Source organism: Dermacentor andersoni, chromosome 9 (genome assembly GCF_023375885.2).
Source record: "Dermacentor andersoni chromosome 9, qqDerAnde1_hic_scaffold, whole genome shotgun sequence".
Taxonomy (NCBI): Eukaryota; Metazoa; Arthropoda; class Arachnida; order Ixodida; family Ixodidae; genus Dermacentor; species Dermacentor andersoni.
Genome location: NC_092822.1, coordinates 27,267,894 through 27,293,887, shown reverse-complemented (window position 1 = coordinate 27,293,887; position 25,994 = coordinate 27,267,894). Strand labels below are relative to the sequence as shown.

The following is a 25,994-nucleotide window of genomic DNA, read 5'->3' as shown; positions in this document are numbered from 1 at the left end:
ATAGGATTACCGAGAAATAAGAAACCCCACTTCACGCCTCACTCGCTTCAGCAAATGAAACAGAATACGCAAGTTAGATTGCCTTGGGAAACACTTCCCACATTTCTTTGCTCTTTACAGAGTGCCGAAGAAAATTTTAGATTGGAACACGTGCTCAGATCGAAACGTTCTTAAAGGCGAACGAGAACATCCTGCCGGCGGCGGTGGATTTTAATCGGAATCGACTCGAAACAGACATTTGTTTCAAAAAGAAAGAAAACAGCGAAGTATGAATACTAAAGAGATGGCGTGTGGTCTTAGCCTGGGAAGCTTTAGGTGGTACGACCTCCAATGCAAGGTAGGGGAGAGCGAGTGAGAAAAGAAGGCGAGTGAGGGGAAAGTAGGGGTTGGCTGGAGAAAGGGCGGGGGGGGGGGGGGTGGAGGCGGGGTCTTGCTTGCCGAACCCATTTCTCAATCTCGCTTCTCGTGCTTTCTGCGTCGAACATCAGAGATAGAAGCAGCGCCGGATGGGAACACAAAAGAAGGAAAGGAAAAAAAAACGAAACTGGAAAGGAAGGGGAAAGGAGATGGCGTCTGGCGGATGCCGAAGAAGAAAAGCGGGGAAAGGAAAAAAAACGAATCTACGAGTCAATACAGCAGGCTGTACTTCGGGACAAGGTCGGTCGGTGGGCGCAGCAGACGTTCCGTTCCCACCGAAAAAAAAAAAAAGGGGGGGGGGGGGGGGGTTCACCGTGTGCGAAGTTATTACGAGGCATTTTCTCTCCGTCCGCCTGCCCACGCGCAGACAGACGGGTGTGCTAAGCACACACACACATTATTACACACGCAAAGCAACATATACACTCTTACACACAAACGCACATTACAACACACACACACACACACACATACGCAGATACACACATACTGACGCACACACGCTGCAACATTCACATACACTGGCAAAGGTTGTTCTGCTGATGTTTCGAGGAAGGAGTGGGAAGGGGGGGGATGGGGCAAGATGTGATGCCATTTCTTACAACCTAACTTGTTTGTTAATATTATTTGCGTGCCTCCGCAGATACAAGTAGTTTGCCCGGCGAGATGAACGCGGAAGGATAAATGTGCTTCGCGGGGGATTCGTACGCTGTTGTGGTGCGCTGATCGCAGCGGTCTCTCCTTCGCCTTCGCCCCCCTCCGTCTCGCGGTTAAGATTAAGAGAAAGAGAAATACGCGCTTCGAATTCGCATGGCGGTGCGAGCGTCGGTCGGGGGGAGGGGGAGGGGGAGCCCGACAGGTGGTCCGCGCACCTGTCGGGCGCGTGCGCTTATCCCAAGTGGTTTTCGAAATATTTTCACTTGAGTTAACGAAACTAGTTGCGAAACAGCCGAAGTGATCTATGTTTGCAAAGCCGGTGCTTTCTTTCTTTTTTTATTCTGTAAGTTAACCATTCGTTGCGGCATTGAAAAGTTGAATTGTGGTATTCGACATTCCGATATATATATATATATATATATATATATATATATATATATATATATATATATATATATATATATATATATATATATATATATATATATATATATGTATATATGTATATATGTGATGGCAAATGCGAAAACACCCGTGTACTTAGATTTAGGTGCACGTTAAAGAACCCCAGGTGGTCCAAATTTCCGGAGTGCCCCACTGCGGTAAGCGTCATATACAGATGGTGGTTTTGGCACGTAAAACCTAATAATTTAATTTTTTCTCATATTTTTGCTTCACTGAATTGCGGCCGCCACCATAGCCTAAGTAACCCGTAATGTGTTGTAGCGGGCCAGTTGGTTTTGTCACCAGGTTTAACGGAGCGCTGTGAAGCGCAATACTAAGGACAACAGCGGCGGGAAGAACTAGGACGCTATAGAGACACAGGAAGTGCAGTATGTGTCCCTCACGTGAGCCTGGTGTGCTAGTTCCTGAAGTCTTTGTTCGTAGTTTTGTTTCTCAGCGCTGTGTTTGGCCATGTGAAAGAACCCACCGTCTCCTGCTTAGCTGCAGGACGTTTGTAGCCGTTACGCCACCGCTGCGGGCTTTTTCTTTCATATAGCCTTGGTGGAAAACGTAGGAGGCCGTAAACTCATCCAAAGTCAGCTGCGGTAAGTGCTTGCGCAATCTGCATCATTTGCTTGCTGGCGAAACCACCGCGTGGGCGACTTGCACACGATGGTGTCGTTGCATTGGACATTATTATTAATATCCACACGAACGGTTACGCTCTACAACGGCAGCCGCCTACGCGGGAAATGCGCTAGCGGGAGCAACGCGTTCGCAACTGGAAGCGCTAAGCAAGCATGTCTTGCGAAACAGCTCGTCTACGCTGGATAACAATACGGTGAACGTCAAAACAACCCAGCGAAATGACGGTAAGTTTTCGAAGCCAACGGCTGGCCGTATTTATCCGGACTGCGTTGGCGGGACGGGTTGCGCAAGTGTTCGGGCTCATTTATCTTGCGGCGCGTCGTTTTGGGCGGGCCGGGCACTCTGTGCGCTGATGTCAGCGGCCGCCAGGTAGCGCTCGAAATGGGCGCGCGGTGCGCTATGCGATCGCGAGTGACGTAATGCCCGGCGTCACGCGTAGGCTGTTGGGGCTAACGCCTTCCTCGCTCAGAGCCGATGCGTTGGCGTGACGTCTCATCAGTCGCCACCAGCGGCTCAGTGCTGGTGACGTGGTTCTAAGAATAAACTAGTTTGAACCTCCCTTCCTGCGTCGGGCAGTGCAGATTTACGCGAAGAACGATGGGGGAAAAATCAGGAGCTGCGTGGCTTTGTGCCCGACGAGCAAGGGAATGAATCCTTCGTCGGTGTGCACGGCAGCAGCACAGTGATGGTTAGAAGTTTGCGGGTTGGAAGATCTGAGAGAAAGGTTTGATTTTATGAGCCTTTTATTACCGCAGCTGAAGAGGCATACCAAACAAGTAAAGTGATGCTACCTTTGCCTACTTCTACCACATGTCGGAGGAGGATGGAGGGGGGGGGGGGGGGTAGTGCGATTGATGTACAGAACCTGTTTTGCCTAAACGACATTGAGGACCTTGAGGCGTGTGCCATTAAGTGCCGGTCACTAGATATGTGCCATTCAGCATGTGCAATTGGGTAGTGCTTATGGGTATGTGCTCATACTTGCACAATTCACGAGACTGTTTATGTTCGACGGGGACGCAAGGCGAATGCAAGCCACAAATGTATTCACATGGGTGTTGTACTTCTCTCCGCGTGTACCCCTCATCAACATTCCACCTTCCGACATCCACAAGCACCGCACGTCGCGATCGACATCCGCTACCTTGCTAACTCAAACACGCAAGCACTGCGTAAATTGGATTCTAACATTGCGTTGCATCTCCACGTTTTTTTTTTCTTTGCACTACTAGCACAGGCTTGAAAGCCAAACATCAGGCTGCCCAGTGGCCAGGTTGAGGAAATATGCATCTTTATCTAAGGGCACACGATCTGTAAACTCTTTGCGCCAGCGGGGCGTCAATCTCTCTAAACTTTGTCTTTTTTTTCTTTCTTTTCGATTTCAAACATCGGTCTTGAAGCTAACTTGCCGTATCCTGTTCCCGCGGCAATTATTAGCCCCACTTATCCTACGGCATGCACCAGTGGATCAGAGCGCCATGCAAAATCCGTGGTAGCGCGCCATGTCTTTTCAGACGCGCGAAGCAAAATAAATACATTAGGAAACATTTCATTTTACGAAACTGGGGCCGAATTTTCAAAGTTTTTCGTTCGTAAGACCTTGTTTGCCATTAGGACTCAAAACCGAGCAAGTTTGTGACTGTACATGCGGTGATTTGTGCAGTGCGTATCCTGTGTGCACTTCCTTTTCTGTCGTTTCGTGTTTTTGTGAGCACTCCACACGATGAATCTGTGCCATTCTTCGACAGCCTACGTTAATAGTATGTCCAACACGGCGATTGGCTCTCCACCTGCTCTTACGAACAGCACTGGGGCAAGAACTCTTTCTTTTCCAAACTAACATAATAAATCGTATTTGTCCGCCTTTGACAGTCTAACTGCTGCGCCGATCACAGAGTTACGTATTCTTTTTTTCTCTCTTTCTTTCTTTCTTTTTTTTTTGCAGGGTTATTTGGCTTTAAACTTCTAGATTCTGTTTCTTTATTTACTGACTGTTGGCAGCTTTTTTTTAAATAAAACTTCAAATTGTAAATCAGAATCACGCTTCCACTACTATGTAAAGCCCGACTCTCTGAGTTAAATGTAACACATTTCATTCGAATCGGTTCCGCTGGTCTCAAAGTAGAGCACGTTTGTGCTTCGGGTGTATTTTTACTAGCGCAATCGGAGTTTGTCTGGGCTAAGTAAAGCTTCCGTTTAACGCCCACTCCTCGTTACCTAAAGCGATCCTCAATCTCTACGTGATTGCTATATAATTATTTTTCTTTTCTTTTCTCAACTTCATAACACGCCTTACTTTCTCTCTATTCTTTTCTTTTCTACCTTTTTCCTGACAGCGAAACCCTGGCGTTCGCCACGGAACCAGTGCTGGGCAGCCTGGCCAACATCCTCAACTGTCTCGAGGATCGCCTGCCGCAGTGCCTGCCGCACGAGATCAGGGACTATCAGTTCCTGGACATCGAGATCAAGTACGGACTCTTACAGGTGAGAGATAGCTCTTTGCGAGAAAGATGCACTATGACACGAGGTTGTGTTCTTTTTTTTTTTTTTAATCCCGATGGTGTCACCAAGTTTACCGCGTCCTCCTGTCACTCGCGCCGGCAGTGTCAGAATTGGGGCCACGAAAGGAAAACGCCGCAATCGACACAAGAGATGCAACGACGACGCCCTATTCTTACCGTATCCGTCACAAGCGCGCACACTATAGAGCAGCCGCCTTAGGAAGAACACCAGGGCCATATGCGCGTGCAGTGCCCAAGGGTGCCATCCGACGTCACATTGAACGCAGAGAGGCCAAACCCTGTATGTCAGGTAGGCGGAAAATGCGCCAACGCACTTCGTACTTTATGGGTATGTCCCAGAGGTTGATTCTGGGTTCGGTTTCCGGCCGCAACGGCCGTATTCGATGAAAGAACAAGTGCGAATAAAGCTCGCGTACTTACGTTCAGAGACGCGTTAAAGATTTCCAGGTGGCCGAGATTGATCCGGGTGCGTCCTCTACAGCATGCCTCGTAGCCACAGTATTGCTTTGCGGCGGTAAGCCCCTCAAGTCAATCAGACCGTCTATCGATCAAGTAGATAACGACATAATGTTTTGGTGCCTCACACACACAAAACAAGCGTATTTAAAAATGAGTGAACCCTCACACTATCCCAAGATGTATAGCAGGCTGAAACCAATCGAAATATAGAACAAGATGGGTTAGGAACCCCAAATGCAAATTTGGTATAAAAGCCAGCGGTAGCGATACTCTCTTGCGCTTGGCTACAAATGTCGACTCGGAGGTGAATTTTATTTTGCGGGACCAAATACATCCACGTACATGTTTGTCGACTACATCTGTGTATTGTACTGTATTGTATTATATTGTATTGTATTTTATCGTATTGTCGACTACATATGAGCAGCAGAATCTTCGCAACACCAATAAATCTCTTCTGCTGCAGCAAGATTTGGTATGTCACAACGCGCTGCAAACGTGCGCCTGAAAGTTCATCAACTGTGACGTATACGCACGAGTTCCGGCTGCAGCCGTCTCTGTCCTCTTTTCTTAACGTGAGCAGGCGAATGAAGGAGGCATCTTCCAAAGGAAGTGACGTTGCTTTCTCGCTTTTCTGCTAGTTCGTATGGATCTATTGCATCCTCTGCATTACTTCGAGGCGCTATATTCCGCATGCACAGAGCCGCAGTGTCGCCTAAACTTTCCCCAAAAGCTTTTTTATTCCCTATTTGCCCGGCGACGGCGCGTACTCGGAATTACATTTGCCCCGCACTTTTTACCCCCACGCATGCTGAACTCCGGGAAATGAGTGGTTTTCATCCTTGCGACCGAATGACTTGGAACCAGGCTTTGTACTTCCTACTCTATAGTCGTTTATAATTTCCCTTTCTCTTTCTCTCTCTCTTTCTCTCGCTTCCTTCTATGTCCCTGTACCGCGCATCCATTGAATCCCTGCTCGGCCCCGAAAGTGCCATGACTGAGAACGGAACAAAGGCACACCTTTCTCTGTTTTTTTTCCTTTCATCTAATTGCACTCAGGGCACGCAACAACAACTTCATTGTCATGCATGCATGGAAAAGAACGGCGGCGCCCTCCCCCTCTCCTCCCCTCTCCGCGCGGGAGGCTCTGGCGGCGCGCGAAATGCGTTGAACGGAACGGTGGCCGTTCTCTCGCCCTTTGTCCGTCTTTTCCTAATTTTTTTTTTCGGGCGCACCGTGCTCGATAATGAGCGCCAAGGTCGAGCTATCACTCGACCGTGTGCGATTAAGCCGGCACCCATCGCGGGAGCGCACACACAAAGAGCTGGAAATCGGGGCGCCATTCTCCGGCAAGACGTAGAAAACGAGAACCGGGCCAGGTGTTTACTCCTCCGCGGCCTCTCTCTACAGTGTGTAGTCTCGATGCGCCGCGCCTGCGTGTAATCAGATTCCGCTTTAGACGTAGTCTGTGCGCTAAGAGGTACTGGCATCCCGCGGTGCCCCGACATGCCTTTCCTGGCCAGGTAATCCGCGATGGCGTAGGCGAGAGGCTCCAAAGAGAGAGGGCGACGCGTATACATACACGGGGCCGACGACGGCGAATATTAGATTATCCGCACCGTCGATCTGTTCCAGCTTTTTTTTATTCTCTGACCGGCGGTAACCTGCGCTTGTTCTGGAGCACAGGGGATGTTCGAACATTTCGGGCTGTAAGGTTTTGGTCTTGCTCGTTTGTTCAGCGCTTCAAGCAAGGCTTAGAAGCTTAGCGTGTAAGCTAACTTCGGTAAGCTGGAATGCGGTGCTACCGGCATTGCAATCTCCGAAGCTATACGTGTAACTCTAGAGAGTGTGTTTAAGATGAAGCTCTCAAGAAGAGTGGTGGTTGCTGCAAGAACGGGGCTTGGGCAAAACGCGCTGTGGGTGAGAGATATTTCGAGCCCGTTGCTAACTGAACGTTAGCGCTGTTGTGTTTTTTTTTTTTTCTTCCCTTCTTCTCTGCAAGCTACCCTTCTGTCGTTAATTTGCCTGTACGGTCGGTAGTTAAGGTAGCTAAAGTGCGACAGCAGGTGCTCGCTGCTTACACTGCCACCCCTACTCGCGGGCTGGTTAATTAATCACATCGCGATGTTGTTTAGTTGGAGATGCGGCCCGAAAACAACGCTTGAAGCTAATTTGCTCCAGCGTGCTGCTCCTAGGCGCAATAGTTTGTCTTCGCTAATTGCTGAGGTATGCATCACCATTACGCTCAGGATCGCGCTTCAGCTGCAAACGAGGTCGCGTACGATTTGTTTTCTTCTTTCGCCTGACATGTAGACAAAGAAAGGCCGTGGCCGAATGAGGTCTTGCTCGTGCTGCGTTCCTGAAAGTTTGTAAGAATACTGTCGACAGTCGTATGACAATGTTTTGTGCAAAAATGTTTCACGCTTTGCACTTTAAAGGGACACTAAAGAGAAAAACAATTTCTTCTGCATCAGTAAATGACCTTTCTACGACACCGAAAACACCACTCTTACCACAGTAAGACGCTCGGGAAGCAAGAAAAAGCGCAAGAATGAAAAACTAGTGGCGACGCCTCCTTGAAATTCGCGCACCTGGTCGCTGTGATGTCATGGATTTTTATGGCATTTTCTAGGGCCTACTTAATTATATAGCGGTACAGATTGCACTATATTGTGTTCTAATGGAACCAAATGTTAAACATGGTAAATTTCGGGAACCTTTACTCAGCCAAATTCGATAACGTACTTTGGAATCTCTGACGTCACAGTGACGTACCGGCGTCGGGGTTTCGGCCCGAAATTCAAATACTGATACTTCGAGCTTCATTTTCTCATCTAATAATCTAACTATTATTTTGAAATGACTGCCTGCAGGGTTCTCAATGTTTTATTAGTCTAAACTGATTTATTGTTTCGCTTTAGTGTCCCTTTAAGGATTACCAGACGTGCTATACAATGGCTCCGCAGCTTTTTATTTTTTACCATGTGTTGAGCGGAACACATTCTCCATCAGTGCTGTATACAGGGTCTTTTCTGGTTTTTTTTCAGCTGCACCAAACTTTTTAAACATTTCCTGCGGCAGATAGCCCTATCCTAAACCTTGATTAAGTTACTCGATGAGGTGGTCATTACTTCTACGAGAAATCAAAATGTTCAAATGATTAATTAACGTAATTATGCTAATTATGTATTTAATCAATTACTTTCCGCCTCATATATTTCAATATACGAATTATAGCCGCTGAGTTCACACGACGTATCCATTTGGAATGAATTCTCTGAACAGCGTCAGTTCCGAGATATTAATTTTCAGAGTGTCCGTCGAAATGCATTGGTGTTCCAGTTACTTTCGTGCTTCAATGCATAAAGCAGCGGTTTCTTAAATAAGTAACCGGAACGCTATTGCATGTCATCGGAAGCTTTGAAAATTGATATCTCGGAAATGGTGCTGTTCAGAGAATTCGTTCCAAGTGGATACGTCGTGCGAACTCAGCGGCTATAATTCTTTCGCCTATTGTTTTGCTTCCTTTCTTCCATCGTATAACTGAAAGATCTAAATCATAGATCTACCTGATCTTTCGTCTCGCCGCAAATATTCCCGTCTCTCCCTTTTTCACAAACTTTTTCACTTGAACCCCCTTTTAAAAGAAACCCTTCTTGCCCCTCCGTCTTATATTTCGGCCCGCACTGACCACAGCCTTAAAATCGGGGTGCCAGTGTGCCGTACAAACCGGTACAGTGACTCATTCATCCCTAGGACAAGCACGGACTGGAATCGCCTTCCCACATCAATCGCACTCATCACCGACTCTACCAACTTCAAGACCGCTGTTCTGAATGCGTTTTGTTAATATTTTTGTTCATACTTTTTGTTCGTATTTTTACTGCATTACTTCTTCTTTTGACTCCACTCCTTTCTGTAACGCCTTCGGGCCTTGAAAGTGCGTGAAATAAATAAAAAAATAAATAAATATGGGGCGTAAAGAAAATAATTAAAAGCTTAAGTAGGGCAGTTAGGCTAATTATTCAATTGAACATTTTCATTTCTCGTAGAAGTAATGGCCACCTCATTGAGTAATTTAGACCAAGGGTTAGAATCGTGCTATCTGCCGCAGGCAATCTAAAAAAAAAATTGGTGGAGCTAAAGAAAAAGAACACCCTGTATATGTGATCAGCCGCTCCTATCGAAACTGTGCGCAAGAACACAAAACCTAATATATTCTTGTAGAATTGCTTAGTCATCTCTGAGGTTTAATAATTTATTGGATGTAATCAATACTGTATTAGTCAATTTAATTATTGATGTTATCTCTTCTGTATATTGTTGTAAACGTATAATGATAGCGAAAAGGACCATTCGCCAGCAAACCCTGTGGCCATGGCGTTGCGCTACTGAACTTGAGGTCGCAGGTTCAACGCCGGCAGCGGCGGCCGCATTTCCACGACTGCGAAATGCAACAACGTTCCTTTAATTAACTTTACAGGCCCGTTGAAGAAGTACACGGGGTCAAAATTATTCCGGAGTCTCCCACTATGCCACGCCTCATAAACCGATTGTGGGTCTGTGGTTTCATACTCTCAAATTTAGTCTGTGTTCTTTTTTTCAGAAATTACTGCATTGGTGCTCGAAAATCAGCAAAATTTAAAATAACCATCATCGAGATTCACAGTATAATGAACCTGGTTGACCACCCTACACTTAGGCCGCGGGAGAGTGGGAGAGGCAGGACAGATTTCAGGCATGCTATAGGTTCGGCCAAATTAAGTTTTTGCAGAGCCTCATACAGTGTTAGAGAACGTCCAGAAATTGTAAAGGACGGCTTTTGGAAAAGTTTTCTACGTGAAAATGGCACAAACCCGCTAGATTACTGCATTAATTTGTGGCGTCCGATTGAAGTGCTCGGACTCGCGGTTCCCAAGCGAGAGCCTCCAAGCGTGGTTTCTTTGTAAGTACAAATGCTAAAGCGATTTTTCTTTATTATCATCGTTATGTTTCCGTGCCTCAAGAATACGAAGCCGGAAGGCTCCATTTCCCCCAACCGTTTGAACACTGCTTCTCGATGCGTGAGGTGTCAAACACAAAGTCATGGACGTTGTCTTCCTACCCATTGTTGTCATAGTCATAGTTGTCCGCGTTGGTATGGTCGCCTTCGTTGTTGTTGTGATCGTCTACTTTGTCTCTGTCGTCGTTACCTTCGTCGTCATTGTCGCCGTTGTCTTTGTCATCGTACTTTTCATCATCATCTGTTCGTCGTAGTCGTCTTCGTATGCTTTGCCTTTGTCATAGCTTTCTTCTTCGTCATAGTTTGCATCATAATCTTGTCTTCATCATTCTGGTCGTTCATGCCCTTTTCGTTGCTGACGTCTTCGTCTTCGTTGTCTTTGTCATCGTTGACTTTATTCGTTAGCATCGTCGTCATAGTTATTATCATCATCTTCGTGATTGGGGTTGTGTTATTTTTGGTAACAGTCTTCGTCTGCTTTGTCTCTGTCATCGTTTCCTTCTTCGTCGTAGTTTTCATCATAATCTTGTCTTCATCATTGTCGTCTCCATCGTCGTTGGGATCGTCATCGTTGTCTTTGTCGTCATAGTTTGCATCATAATCTTGTCTTCATCATTCTGGTAGTTTTTGCTATTTTCGTTGCTGACGTCTTCGTCGTCGTTGTCTTCATTCATTACCATCGTCGTCATAGTTATCATCATCATCAGTGCGATTGTGGTTGTCTTATTTTTGGTAGTAGTCTTCGTTTGCTTTGTCTCTGTCATCGTTTCCTTCTTCGTCGTAGTTGTCGTCAGAATATTGTCTTCATCTTCATTGTCTTTGTCATCGCTGTCTTCATTCGTTACCGTCGTCGTCGTAGTTTTCATCACCATCTTCGTCTTTGTGGTTGCATTATTTTTGGTAGTAGTCTTCGTCTGCTTTGTCTCTGTCATCCTTTCCTTCTTCGTTGTAGTTTCCATCATCATCATCGTGATTGTGGTTGTCTTATTTTTGGTAGTAGTCTTCGTCTGCTTTGTCTCTGTCATCGTTGTCTTTGTCGTCATAGTTTGCATCATAATCTTGTCTTCATCATTGTGGTCGTTTTTGCCATTTTCATTGCTGACGTGTTCATCGCCGTTGTCTTTGTCATCGTTGTCTTCATTCGTTACCGTCGTGTCGTAGTTTTCATCATCATCTTCGTCTTTGTGGTTGTATTATTTTTGTAAGTTCGTCTGCTTCGTCTCTGCTTCGTTTGCTTTGTCTCTGTCATCGTTTCCTTCTTCGTCGTAGTTTTCATCATAATCTTGTCTTGATCATTATCGTCTTCATCCTCGTTGTGATCGTCTTCGATTGTCTTCATCGTCATAGTTTTTGCCGTCACGTTCTCTTCTTCGTCATTGTCCTGATGATCATCATTGTTGCATTCGTCATCGTCCTTGCTGTCTTTTTGTCGCAGTCGTCGTCGTATTCGTAGTCATCGCACTATCGCCATCGCCTGTACCACGTGGCTACCACTACATTCTTTTTTGCTGCCATTTCCACCGCTATCGTCGTTGCTGCGTCGTCGTCATTTCTATCCCCGTAGATGGACCATCTATACTATTTTGGAAGGTATCTAGGTCCTACAATTCTCCTCTCTTCGTCTTCTACTCTGCTAACAAGTCACAATTCTTTCCCCTCTGTGTAAACGCAGATAGGTGTCACGAAGACCGATCTACCGGCACGGCATGATATAAAGTTTCGCGTTAGAGTTCCCTCGAAAGAATGGCGCCAGCCCATACGCGCACTGAATGGGACCGCGTCGCAGTCGCCAAATTCTCGTCGTTCCTCCCGCTGAGCGATGTGTCTCCGTTGTTCCTCTATCAGCGCACAATAGCGACGAAAATCGATGAACTGGAAGCGCCATCTTGGTCGTTACCTTTATTCAACGATGGAGGAGCGCGTAAGGAGCGTTGCGGGCGAGTAAATCCTGCGTAAATGAGCGCGAAGGAAGCGATCGTCCCGTGACCGCCTCGCCGACGCCTTTCGATTCGCCAGTTTAACTGTCTCTTGTTTCTCCCGTCGTCTTCTCTTTCTTTCTTGTCTTCTGTATTTGCATTCCTTTTAGTCCCTCGCGAACGGTTCCCCGTTTCCCGTATCTGTGACTGCTTGGGACATCAGGGTGGTTGTCCTTACTTCGACTCGCGGAATTTAATCTGAGGGGGCGCTGGTGGCGAACTTTTAAAGCGAGCGCCTCGGGCGCTTTTAGGTGTGCAACGTGTACTACGACTTTGAGACATTAGGACCGAACAGTGAACAGCGCGGTATAGCGTGAGACGTCTGGAGAACAAAGAGAGAATGCGAGCGTGACGGGGAGCAATTTACACGGGGCAGAATCTTCCGCTTGGCCTCGCAAAAAAAAAGAAAAAGTGCATGGAAATAAATAAAGGAAGGAAGGAAGAAAATAAGTAAACTGGGGCTGCGCAGATTGCCGCTAAAAGGAAGTATTGACGTGGCAACTAGTTTTCGTCAACTTGAGGATACAGCGAAACGAAATGGCGATAAGAATTTCTCTCACAAAGAAAGAAAAAAAAAGAAGACTTGACCCTTAATAGCGAGCGGAATTATTGAGCGTGAGCAAACAAAAGCTCACGACGCTGCTCATGTGGTGATTTCTACGTATTCCTTACGCCCTGTTTGATTCATTGCGTTTTATTAACAACTCAAATATTTATGTATATACGGAATTCGTTTTTTTAGCGCAATAAGAAGGAGCTTGTAGTATCACGAGGCGCATTTTCTCAATACAGTGAATACGCGCGTTTGGAAAGGGTAATTAAAGCATAATTACCACGTTAAACGACGGGAGTGCGGTTTATTTCGGCCAACCTTATGAACGCCAATCATTAAGTGTAAATTTAACGTTGTCTTACGGAGAATTTCGTAGTGACGACAAAATTCTGGTATGAAGAACGAAGAGGCACAAGTGTGGTACTTTCATAAGAGGGAGCGGATAACGAAGGAGAACGGTCTTCGCGCAGAACAAAAGATAACGCGCTATATAGCAGGATTGACTAGTGTATATAACAAAATAGAGCACATTTGAGTCGTCCAAGAGGAAACATATATGCGTTACAAGAACTAATATACTGGACACTCTACATTCCTGCTCGCGACGTGTGAAATTCGCCCAAATACTTGAAAGAATAACTCAGTGAAAGTTTCAAGCTGGCATAAAAGCCTTTGTCGCGTAACACGCACGAAAAAGTGTCGGTAAACAAATAGCTGAACAACGAAAATTCGTCACTGTGAACGCCGCGAGCTTATCAGTAAGAGGTTGACCACCTGACTTCTGCGTTAATACGTATAAGTCAAGTGGCCAACCTCTTCTCGCCTAGGTGGTCAACGAATAGTGTACACTTTCACCGCATATCGTAGCTTAAGTGTGTGTTTTTTATCAACCTCTTCGTCCTGTGACAGAGCTGCATCGTAGCGTATAGGTGATGCTTAGGTCCAGTCTCATACTAAGCAAGAATCTGGCCAAGACTGTCAACAAAACAACGAGTTCGTGGTGCTCCCCACACACGCAAGAAGTAACATGCCTAAGTAACATGCTCAAGTGGCGTCGGATTCCTTCTTTCAGTAGCAGTTGTATTATTGCAATCGGACGCAAAGGTGAACTAGTTTATATTTGAGTCTCTCAAGAGTATGAGAGCATATGGTTGTGTATTGTCAGCGTGTGTTGTGTGGCACTTTACTGTCGTCTGTCGTCTTTACTGGGCTCTAAGTTTCTTACGAGTATATTGTTCAGTGTAACGTGGCCGTTGACAACTTCGTGCTCGCCGAAATTGGAGGTCAACTTGCTGCTCTGTGTTACAGGACATGTAGCCTCAGTTGCCCGGTGGCATTACACTGCGTTGCCTTCGTAATGCTACCACTCACTATACACTCGCACGTGCGTTGTCGCGCTCAAGAACGCAACACCTTCAACAGTAATAAAAACGAGAGCACAATGACACTTCTAAGAGGCAGAGGACAAATCTTCAATAAGTCTGAAGTGAGACGCACGCATAGATAACGCTTCAAGAATGATTGATTCCGTGACCCAGGCCTGTGTGCGTGCGAAAGTGTCGTCAACTATTTCACGGAACGCAGAAACAGGTTCTCGTCGGGGAAATAATGGAGGTAACTAAATAACGTGAACTGTCGCTCCACGTATCAGCATTGTCAACGCAACGGTGGCGTGACAGTACCGCATCTGCTACTGACGCCTTTCTTTCACATTTGAATAAAAAAGAGAGAGGAAGAAAAGAAGAAAGTGATTTCGTTTTCATCTCCGCTCCTTTAGAGCGTTGACGGCTGACGTGCCCGAGCGAAATCAGTTTGTGATTGCAAGAGAATGCCCGAAGGTAAACGGAGAATAGGATACGTGAGCGGCTGAAGGACGTGGAAGGCATGCCGCGCGCGCTCAAGATGAGGTTTAAATGAGACGCGAAAGCCGGATGAAGAGACGCCGTTTCAGAAATTGAATCTACTCAATCAGTCTGCTTGTGCTCCTCGTTTCTCCGGCTCCGCTCGGATTAGAACCTGTTTCGAAGAGGTTGTTTTGCTTTCGGAACACTCCTATGGTGAAATCGTTGGTGCAACGAACTGTTTTTGTAAGCGCCGCGTACGTGAACAACGCTGCACAAGTGTGATCTCATTTCTATTGCATCGTTCTCTGCAGCATGGCTTTTCCTTAGTTGCATCCTTTATGCAGTGAAACACGCTTTCAAGGCTTCGTTTAGACGGCAAGGCTGAATTTTGCGGTTTGCTCGTTGCACGCAGTGAGATACAATGGGTATCGAACGAAAAAAAAATAAACAAAATAAAAAGACAGTAATCTGAGGTGCACATTGCCCTAATTAATTGTGATTATAGAATGTGAGTGGGCCATAACTAAGTTCAAACGTCAGCCAAGAGCGCTCTGTCTAAATCCTTTCGCTTCGAAGTCGAAATTGATTTGAGCATTTCGCTGATAGTGACATGCGAAAGGCTTTGTTAAGAGAGAGACAGAGAAATGCAGAGGAAAGATAGGGAGGTTAACCAGAGAATATGTCCGGTTGACTACCCTGTACTGGGGAAGGGGGCATCTATTTATTTATTTATTTATTCATTTTATTTATTTTCAATACGCTCATGGCCACAGGAATTACAGAGAGGAGGGCCATACAAAATTGGCGGCGTTTTCCCTAAATTTGTTGACGTCGGTGATGGCAGCGACGGAGGCTTTGTTAAGATCTCTTTGTTAAGCGGCAATGTGTTGCACCCACGAAGTAGTCAGTACTAACTAATCTGATTACTGGCGTGCTGGACGGCAACCTTTAAGGTTACCTCTGTATTGGACTATTTAGGAATGATGCAGTCTCACTAATAACGGTGAAGGCACTGAAAGTGTGGTGCTGTAATCTCTTGAACTTCGTCGGGTCTCAGAAATAGACAGACCATGCAAAGTTTAATGCGAATAACGAAAGGTGGCGCAGTTAGCCGAATTAGTTGCTCCACAAGACTGACAAATTACCCTTCAAATTATTCGAAACCTTTTAAACTGTGATGTTGCTTGGGATAACTAGTTGTTCCTTTCCACGCGGCTGGTTCAAAACACGCCTCCTGTTACCCACTCTAGGAATGGCTAACGTTCTTGCCCCCTCAGTATCTTCTGACAAAGCCACGAGTACTTTTTTACTTGTCATTCTTTAAGCAGAGTCATGACTCAGTATCAATAGTCTCTTACCCCCTAAATTTCAGACGATAGGCATTAATCGTTATCATGAGGCTTTCCTCCGAACTTATGATGACATTTCGTGACAAATTTCGGAGTCATTATTTTGAGTCTCTTGCTACATAAATCTTTCATGCCAGAGTCATGGGTTATTATCATGATTCCCTTCCACCCTCATTCCGAGATTACAGACTCATGCGTTATCGTGAGCATATTACACCCTCAATCTTCTATGACAGACTGTAGAGTCATTATCAGGAATCTCATGCCCCCTCATACTGAGATTAATGATTTTTTATCATGAAGTCATTCTGCAAACGTGTCCAGGCACTAAGACTGTAAATTGCGCTAGTTGAATTGGATTTGCAGTAAGATACGCGGGGTCCAGAAGTCGGGGAAATGTAATTCATCTGCGCAGTTATGCAGACAATCAGACTTGCTTCTTTTTTTTCTTCTCTTTTTTTTCGCTCTCGTGCAGCTCACGGAGGCGCTGTCATTCTTGCACTACTCGTGCAAGCTGATCCACCGAAACCTGTGCCCTCAGTCCGTGATCGTCAACAAGCGCGGAACATGGAAGCTGGCCGGTCTCGAGTTCACCGAGAAATGCAGTGACACCGACCTGTTGGTAAGTTTGGCGCACGCATGCCGTCCTGAAAACTCGGCATATACATCTCTTTCGATAACTACATCTGCAATGAGCGCTTTGCGCATTGTCATCATTGTCATGTTGTCCTCCCTTCCTCTAACCCTCCCACCTCATTGCGCGCGTCCATGTTTGCCATTGGGGGCTGAGCTAACATTCGGAGCAGTTGGAGCCCGGATGCGACCGTGTAAAGGTGGTGGTGCTCCCTGTCCGTCTGTCTGGTGTCCCTCCGTCTGGTTCGTCTGCCGCTCGTCTGCCACTTGTCTGGATGAGAAGCCACGCTTTTAGGCGCACACATCCTAATTGGAAACAATACGTCACTATCCGAAATGCTTCTTAGTCGACAATAACCCTGACGTATTGTTGCGCGAGGGCGTGTGCTGTCGTTACAAGACTAGTGCTGTTATCAGAAGAATGTGAGGTTTCAGACAATAAGTGCTGCCTCTGCAATGAAATCACTTTTGTTGTAAACGTAGGACGTCTGTTGGCGTGGCGTAATTTTTGCCTCCGGGCGACGGGAATTTGTGTCACGACGACTTATATTTATGTATGATGGATGCACTATATCCGGAGATAGGACACAAAAAGAATGTCGTTTTATCAAAAAAAAAAAACGGAAATGTTCGCCTTGTATTTTTTCGAACTAATGTTCGTAATGTCCCTCAAGAAATTAATACTAACACTTATGGTAATTACTACTTCGTCGACTGAAATTGTATATTATACTTCGAAAGCATCAAATAGATCGCTGTGTATAACGGTTTGCAGATGCTTGGTAGGCAAAAAGAATATTTCAGAGTGAAAGACCAAGGATATCTTCAACGTGTAAACCTCAGAGTGTTATTTCTTGTTCCGCGCCAGAAAATTGACCTCCATTCTTCTCACGCGAGTTAGTTTTTCGACTTATTCATCCCGAAGACAGCAGATGAATGGATCATTTCCCCATCTTCATTGTCATACTTCTCAACGCTTCCGCCTTTAAATCTGTCGTTGAAGACTTGTGCATGCACTAACTGCTATTAGACATTGCATCGTTTGTCACCATTACCTCTTAAGAATTGATTGAATCAACATAAACGAAATGAACAAGGTAAAAAGTCTCCAAAGGGTAGAGAATACAGCCGACGTTATCTGGCTGCCACAACTGCATCAGCCTTACAATACAATAAAACTGAAGCGTCGACCAAGCATCCACCTTTGTACATCAAGAAAGGTTTGATGAAACCTGCACCAATTCGATTATTGCCTTACTTCGAACTATTTTCGAAAGACCTCATCCTTACTTTGATTTTTCACCCGCAACGCGTTCTGGTGGAGCTGCTGAATCCTTTTCCCGCAATAACCTTGCACCAACGTAATTGCCTAGTTATTATTGTCAATATTATTATTTACTGGTTTGCTGATTGCTAGAGAAATGTACTCGCTGAGGTGCTCTGTACGTTAATCTTTCCCCAGCAACCCATCTTTAACAGAACAGAAAACGTCAACCTTATTACATGGCATTTAGGAATCAATATAATGGAGATTAGAACAATGAACAGAGCACAGAGGTATCTGGCGCTCGAAATGTGATTACCGCTTCTATCGTGACATTAAGGCCAATCATGCGTTGGTTGTAAAAGTGGGCCTTCCCACAACCAGATAAAGATAAGCTTTATGCACGGTACTTGACGAGTACTTTGCTTTGAAACGCAAAACTCTGCCATCGTATTTATTTGAGCCCGTGCCCCTTAACAGCTTAGGCCGTGCCATCTGCGCTCCGTTCCTCTGAGTTCAAAAAGAAGCAGCAAAAGAGAGAGAGACAGAAACTGAAGTCATCAAGAACCATTAATTCCTTCCTCGAGCCAGAAGGTCATCAGAAGTCGAGAGAAAATAGCCGAAAAGCAGTCATTCGTTTGATCACCAGGTCTGGTCGCGATACTTAAACGACTTTGGCGCTATAAAGTAGAATGACCGGAAGGAGCATAAGGCAGGAAGCACGTCCGGTCCCGTTCTTCTCTGTAAACGTTAAACAAGATCTTAAACGACGGCGTAGAATCAAGTTTTCTGCCCCTGTCCCCGGCAAACTCAAGTGGAGCGAAAACGAAGCTTCGCACCAACGATAAACAGGGCAGCCCCGGCAATGACGAGTTTATCTCTAGACCGCAGCTCTTAGGCGCCCTTTCCTGCATTTCACGTCGGCGTCGTCCCGATATGGCGACCTTCTTCGGCATAACCGAGCGAACGAGAGAGAGAGGGAGAAGGGAGGAAGGAAAGGCAGGGAGGTTAACCAGACAGTGTGAACCGAGCGAACGAGCACACCGAAGAATGAAGGAGCCAAGGCGGAGCTGAGCGCAGCGCCGGACTAAAGACGGCGATAGTGAACAGAGCGCGAAGAAGAAAACGGAGGACGAGGGTGTGGCGAAAGAGTGAGAAGAAAAGCCTAGTGCCGCGCAAGACGGGCTGTGCGCGGACGACCGCTACGAGATGGCGCAGGAGTAGCGTGCCATCGTCTGTTCACCGATGTCGTGCGGCGAGCGCGTCCACCCGTATCATGTATGGAAACAAAGCACTGCATGAGTGGAGGGAGGTCTGTCTGCAGCGGCTGCCGTGAATCGGGCCAACGCGTCGCCCACGCGCTGCTTTTCGCGATCTCCCGATTAGAGAGGCAGTGGCGCCGCACTTAACTCTGTTTGCAATGCGCCGCATGAGGCTGATTATCCGCGCTGGCCAATATATTGCAATAAGAAAATATGTATAGAGCGCCCTTCAAATTTCGCATTAGGGATTATCGCAATCGACGGAGAATTTTTTTTGTCAGATCATTTTATTCCATTTTCGCATAGTACGATAGAGAAGGAAGCCGAGACAAAAAGGGAGGTTTTGCTCCACTCGAAAGGTGTATTCGCCTCCAGTTACAAGCCAAGCAGTCAACATCGTGAATACGTAATCAAATATGTTATACATATACAGGGTGTCTGTCTTTATTTTTATTGAACACATTTTTTACAATGCCTATAAAATTTACTCGAATTGCGTCACTACGCATGAATTATCTGCGCAGGTTGACGTAATTTGCTAGTAAATATACAAATCAATGCATTCACTAGTAAATTGAATACGTCACTCAACTTCTAATTTACAAACCATAGGGCGCATGTTTACCGCGGAAAGTCGGAGGAAATAGTCATTAAAACCTAGTATCCGCATTTCTAAATTTCCGGATACCTTATTTTGCGCGGAACGCAGTGAACCGCGGCTCGATGTGCAACTCGCGCGGTGACGTAGTAGCGTGACGTAAAAGGAGCCTTCGCCATACCGCCGCGATAAAGAGCTATTTCTCGCCGCTGATGTTTGATTGCAATGTGCGTCCAATCGCGGTCCAGTTCGGGCAAGTCGGTATGTCATGAGAAAAGAAAAACTGCGTTTAGCTAGACTCCAATAGAGAAATTTGCGACATCTGAACAGCTACCTTTGATTACCAAACAGAATACATAATATTTTCTCATTCCTTAACAAAGTCGTATATAAATAATGAGCGAAATCGGGGGTTAAAAGAAAATCGGCTTGTATAAAATATTTCGTACACCCATGTAATACCGTTCACAACTGTGTTCCTCCGCTCAACGGATGGCCTCGTAAATGGTAAACTGCTTTCAGTCACGTAGCATCCAGTGAGAAAGAGAGCTATAAAACAAGAGAACAGCTCGATCACTGGATACACGTAGAGTGTTGTGGTCGTTGAAGGAGATAAGTTTGATACCACATCACTGCACGTTGTTCCTTAAATGAATGCAAAAACGGTTAGACTGGTCAAATGAGTCGACACAACAGGGACTCCATTCACAAAATTTTTCGTTCGTAAGTGCTCTTTGCCATTGGTCACCTGCATACTCTTACAATATGTCCAGCATCGGGATTGGCTGAAATTTCCTTTTACGAACAATATTAGTGGAAGAGGCTTTGTGAATACAGGCCCAGATTCGTAGGCTGCTTAAGAGGAATTTTTTTTTCTCGAGGTCTCCTATTCAGACGCATGGAACCGCTAAAATCACTTTACCCGGTAACTACCGCACCAAATTTGATGAAGCTGGTTGCATAGAAAACTCAAAAATGTACTGACTGCAGGGAGAAAATTTCTTTATTTACCCTGTCGTTGTTTTATAAGAATTGCTGAAAGTTGCACAATTCGAGAAAGCAAAGGAATAAAGTTTACGACTATCAAATGCGCAAAATGAAAAATAATATCGCAATTTTGTAAATCACACCTAATAATACATCTCAAGTTGACAAAATTGATTTACTATAGATTCCTCTGAAATATGCTATTGATTTGTGAGTGGGACTTTTGCAGAACCTCTGTAAACGTTGTTACAAATTCACAAAAGCCGTAAATTCCTAAATCAAATTTATCCGCTCTGAATTCTCAAACAGATGCAGTTTACAGAACTGCGATATCTCGTTTTGGTGCAGAGTCAATGATTTGTAAACATTGTGCTTCAATATTTTTCTTTAAACGCGCCGGCTTTCCGCAAATCGCGTAAAAAAATGTCTAAGCCCTTACTCAACATTTTCCTTCTTATAGTGATCCCGATGTAAAGTTTCATTTTCCTTTTATAGGAGCCAAATTTTATTCAAATGAGCCTATCGATTGTCCCATAAATGCATTTCTGTGTTATCTTTCGCACAGGCAATGGGAGGGGATTGACCCCAAGCAAAAAGCTTGCTTTAAAACTTTAAAACCCTGGCATTCTAGCTGAACGACCGCACGCTGTTGAGAAGGAGTTATGGGTACTTCGATTTCACAGAGGCGCAGGTGTCACCGCGCAACAGCCGCATCTTTCCTTCAGCAGAGTCGTTCTAAACAGTTCCGACTTTGCGTTTGTGTTTCCACCCAGACAATTCCAATCGGTTCTGTTTTCCCTCACGTTCGAACAGTACTAAAATTCGACGATTTCGAATAGTAAACTGTGGAATAGAAAGCAAAGGCTATTCTATTAGTACTCAAAATTTTCAATATTGGCACGATCGCTTAACTATATTTTGTTGAATAATAGCCTCCGTCCATGAAGCGTCTACATTTCTTATACATTCAGTGCTTACGATTTCGCAAACCCAGCGGTGCGGCGAAATTCGCCCTCTCGTTCTTTTTTTTTTTCCTGGGGTGAAGGTGGCGACGACTTCAATCGTTTGTGAACCAGTTTAATGGTGTTTTTTCACAAGTTTCGGGTCTTCGTATGTAGAGTATCTCAACTCTGCAGCTAAAGTGACGCTTTAATGGATGCCGAAACTGTGAAACGAAGGAAAGAGGGTTGAAATGCATTCAGCCGAAAGTTTCAGAAGTGCGGATGATATTGAAAAGCTTTTGCAACAAGAAAGATTGAATGGGCTGTTTACACAACTCGCGTCAACAGACCGTGCCGTAAAAAAAAGAACACATCCGCCTTTACTTTCCACGGTCAAGCTTTAACCCATTCTCACGCAGCAACGCTGCCATCACTCTTCACTGAACGATGCGAAGACAACCCATCTCGAGACGTGAACGCAACGGAGCTCTTAAAAGGGCTGGCGATTACGGTGCGTTTTAGTCTGAACTAATAGGCGAAAGAGAGAGAGGAGAGGGGAAAATGTCGTCTCTGTACACCCACGAACCAACCTTCCATCAGAGTTCGTGAAAACCTCGAGCGTGCTTTACGGTGAGTTTGCGGCAAACCGCGTTAGCTTGACGTCGCTAAGAGGTTTCTTGAAAGACTCTTCTTAAGAGAGCGAGCTCGGTCGAAACGTTGAATCGTGTGGACCGCGCTTTTAACGCCCCACTTTGTACTTCGGCGCGCCCTTAGCGTCGAGTTCGCGGAGAACATCTACGGAAGGCGGAGAAGCCTACTATACAAACCGTCATGCGCTGTAATGGCTCCGGCAGCGCGCCGAGCTTTGTACAGGGGATATACACGGCGCCCCTGAATAAAACGGGCCTCTTTCGATCGCGGACAGCTAATGTGGTTCTTTGAGTTTCCGGGGTGACCGAGAACCTAATCGACTCGACCGCAGTGGCCCGCAGTTTTATAACCAGACTTCAGAAGGCATTAGGGAGTTTTTTGGAAATGGTGTATACTCAGGCTACCTACATAGCGCGCGCAAAAGCCCGCACTCGGCTCCAGTTCTTGTTTTGTACTGCTTTTTTTTTCACGTTACCTGTCACATTGGGTCCCACGTTTCTAAAGCTCGCTACATTCTTTGTGACAGCTCCCGGCGTGGCAGAGGACATTAGTTCGGGCGGAGGGTAAGACCCATCAAGACGAAAAAAAAATTAAAGCGTTAGGAAACGCATTATTAGGCCAGGAAAAATGTGTCTGCGTACGTAATTGGTTATGTTACTGGGATAGAAAAACAATAATGTGGACAGTAAAAAAGGTGGTCATAAATATGGCAGTCTGTATGAAACATTCTGGGGTTTGAGATGTCCGCGGTATTTTTGCTCACTAACATGTTGCCGAGAAATGTCGGTTCCGCCGTCAGACACTTATTCGCCCGAAGCAGACGTCTTGGCACACTGCTCCACCGCTGTTATTATTATAGTTAGTAATTGCTCTCGCTCTTCAAGGCGCCGGAAAATTCAATATTAAGTTAACCGCAACGGGAACAGATGCGCGCTGTTATTTTACCAAGGCGAGAATTATTGCACCCCGAAGCCTCCATTGGGCAAGATTGTGAAATCTTATACAAAGCAGGCTTTAGCGCGAACTGAAGTTGCCAATATATCGTGAGTCTAACCTGATTGTCGCTAATACACGCAGAAGCCAGGCGCACGAGGAAAATTGCCTCCTTTCCCAACCCATCCATTGTCCCCTTCGTTTGTTTTTTTATGTTATTTTTTTATGTTCTTACAATGCGCTTTGACGGATGACCTGTGGTACTCAAGATCTAGCGTCGTGAAACACCGAGTGTGTGTATATATATATATATATATATATATATATATATATATATATATATGTATATATATATATATATATATATATATATATATATATATATATATGTGTGTGTGTGTGTGTGTGTGTGTGTGTGTGTGTGTGTGTGTGTGTGTGTGTGTGTGTGTGTGTGTGTGTGTGTGTCAAAGCTAGGCTTTTGTCATGCTTACCTGGACCACAGTGTTGACGACAAGTATTGGGTCATTTTTGAAGAGGCTCGTGAAACGAAGGACAAGACAAGGATTTCAAAGAAAGTTGGATATTAAGATGTCGTGTATTGAGACGTAGAGATGAGATATTGCGCATCGAGACATCGACATAACGAAACAATGTATAACAATATATTGAGATAAGGAGATATCGTATACGCGGATAAACAGATATTCAGCGAAATGTGACCAGCCCATTTAGCAGCACACGTGAAAAGAGTGCGATTTTTTTTTAATGCAGCGTAAACTAAATGTAAGAACTAAAAGTATAACTCCAAGAATATTCGTGCAACAGCAATATATTCTATTATTCCTTTCTCCCTAGATGCATTCGGGAATGAAATACTCTTGACCGACTTTAGTCGAACAGTAAAGAATTGATGACTGCTTTGAACTGTTGCATAGCTCACCTAATAGGTACTAATGAGCCTGATGTCATAGTATTTGTTTGTATTCTCCGTATTATTTCCTTTTTCTATTGGCATGCTAGTCAATGTTCGTGTCCATACTTGCTGCTGTACGTATATTTCTATCTTCTTATTTTGTCCTTGTTGAGCAAATTTGCCCCTGACAATTACTATTGTTGTAACAGCTTATGTGTAAACCTTTCTTCCTTCTGTACCTCACTCCTGTATTAACTGTGAAAGGAATGGCAGTACGGTGAATTAATTAATTAATTAATTAATTCGTACTCTTAAGTGCCCCTTTATTTAAGTAATGTGTTGCAAAGGAGGAACGTAAAAATACATTGAAAGATTGTTTTTCCCTCCCCAAGTTCGGTGGTGTCCGTCATAGTTTCTTATAAAAACTACTAGAGCGGCAACTTCGTTCCTGCGATCGGTCGCGTAGCATGCGAAAGATGGTTAGTACAAGAATTAGTCTAATCATCGTAGTTGCGGCTGTACTCATTGCCCTTCATTTGTCTTAATTTACCTAAACTTTCGATCTACCTTGTTTGTACTAACTGCAAAACGCAGTAGGACTCCGTGAACACGCATAATCGTTGAAGCTGTAGCATTTGTAACGCAATATTTTACAGAATACATTCATTTCTCAAACTTGTAAAGTTGTTTACGAACTTCAGGCCGGTACATGTACTATTATTCATAATCGCTCGATTCACTAATCTGTTATTCAAATGACTAGGTAGGTAACATAGATTTTAATAAATAATCTTTATTTAGTTATTTATCTAATTCAGTCATTTATTTAAATACTTTCTAGTCCCGAAGATATTACAGGCTGGAGTTGTTCGTAACAATTCACAGGCATGTGCAGCAATTAATTTCACCTCAGTGTGTTGTACATCGCAGCTTCGAAGCTTTCGTGGTCTAGGAATGGCGGCGGTGGAAGTAGGCAGGCGGTACCGATCCTGACAACCAATCCAGCATGACTTAAGAGGAAGCTTTAGCTCTTACCCAACTCTGATGCGGCCTATTCAAATACATGTAAAATGCAAAAACGCCTTTCTGAGATAACCCCTGGACCGATTTTAATGAAATTTGTTGCATTTGAGAGAAAAAGATAAATTCCAGTGACTGATGGAAGCCTATGTTATTATTTAAAGCCTGAATTTTTAATGACTTCGAAAGAAATCGCAAGTTCGAAAGAAAATAGACGTACGAAGTTTACAAATTAATAACTTTGCAATAAGAACAGATATCGCGGTTCTGCAAACGGCATCCATTAGATCATACAAAGCGGACAAATTCGATATGTCAGTTTATATTTTACATGAATTTGTTACGTTGTGTACAAGGGTTCTGCAAAAGCTGTATTTCCATATTACTTATTTTTTTTTATAGATTCATGTGTAACATATGAGTTTTGTCCGCTTTAGATGTACTATCAGGTTCAATTCACGGAATTGTGATATGATTTCTTTTTGCTGAGTTACAGAGTTGTAAACTTGATAGTTTCGTTTCCTAAAAATTTGCGATTTTTGCAAATTTTTAATAAAGAAATTAACCACCTAAATGAACATGTCGAAATCAACAGTTACTAGATCTTAAGCTTTCCTTTTAAATGCAGCAAACCTAGTCAAATTTGATGCAGCGGTTGCCGAGAAAAAAACAATTCTCCTTTTACATGTATTACAGGACCACCCGAGCTAAAGCTTCCTCTTAACCACCATGCGTTTCGCAACTTCCGTAGACACTAGCGCCACATCTCGATCTCGAGGTTTCTAAAGGAAACTCCCTGGCTTTGCATGCGCAACTATGCGCTGGACCGTGACTCCCCACCAAACCATCGAATGGCGCCCTTCTCGCCAACACCTCGCTGCACTTCGACAGGGCGTCGGGCAGGGAGGCAGCCACGTCCGA

At 44.8% G+C, this 25,994-nt stretch overlaps 1 protein-coding gene across 3 annotated transcripts in view; it reads left to right on the top strand.

Moving 5' to 3' along the window:
* bma (SCY1-like protein bma) overlaps positions 1-25,994 on the top strand; it is a 426,844-nt gene that overhangs the window by 321,497 nt on the left and 79,353 nt on the right. For all 3 annotated transcript variants that reach the window (XM_072284465.1, XM_072284464.1, XM_050175166.3), the window contains exons 8-9: positions 4,503-4,650; positions 16,347-16,493. In XM_072284465.1, the coding sequence (XP_072140566.1) occupies positions 4,503-4,650; positions 16,347-16,493 (295 nt within the window). The remainder of the gene's footprint in view (positions 1-4,502; positions 4,651-16,346; positions 16,494-25,994) is intronic.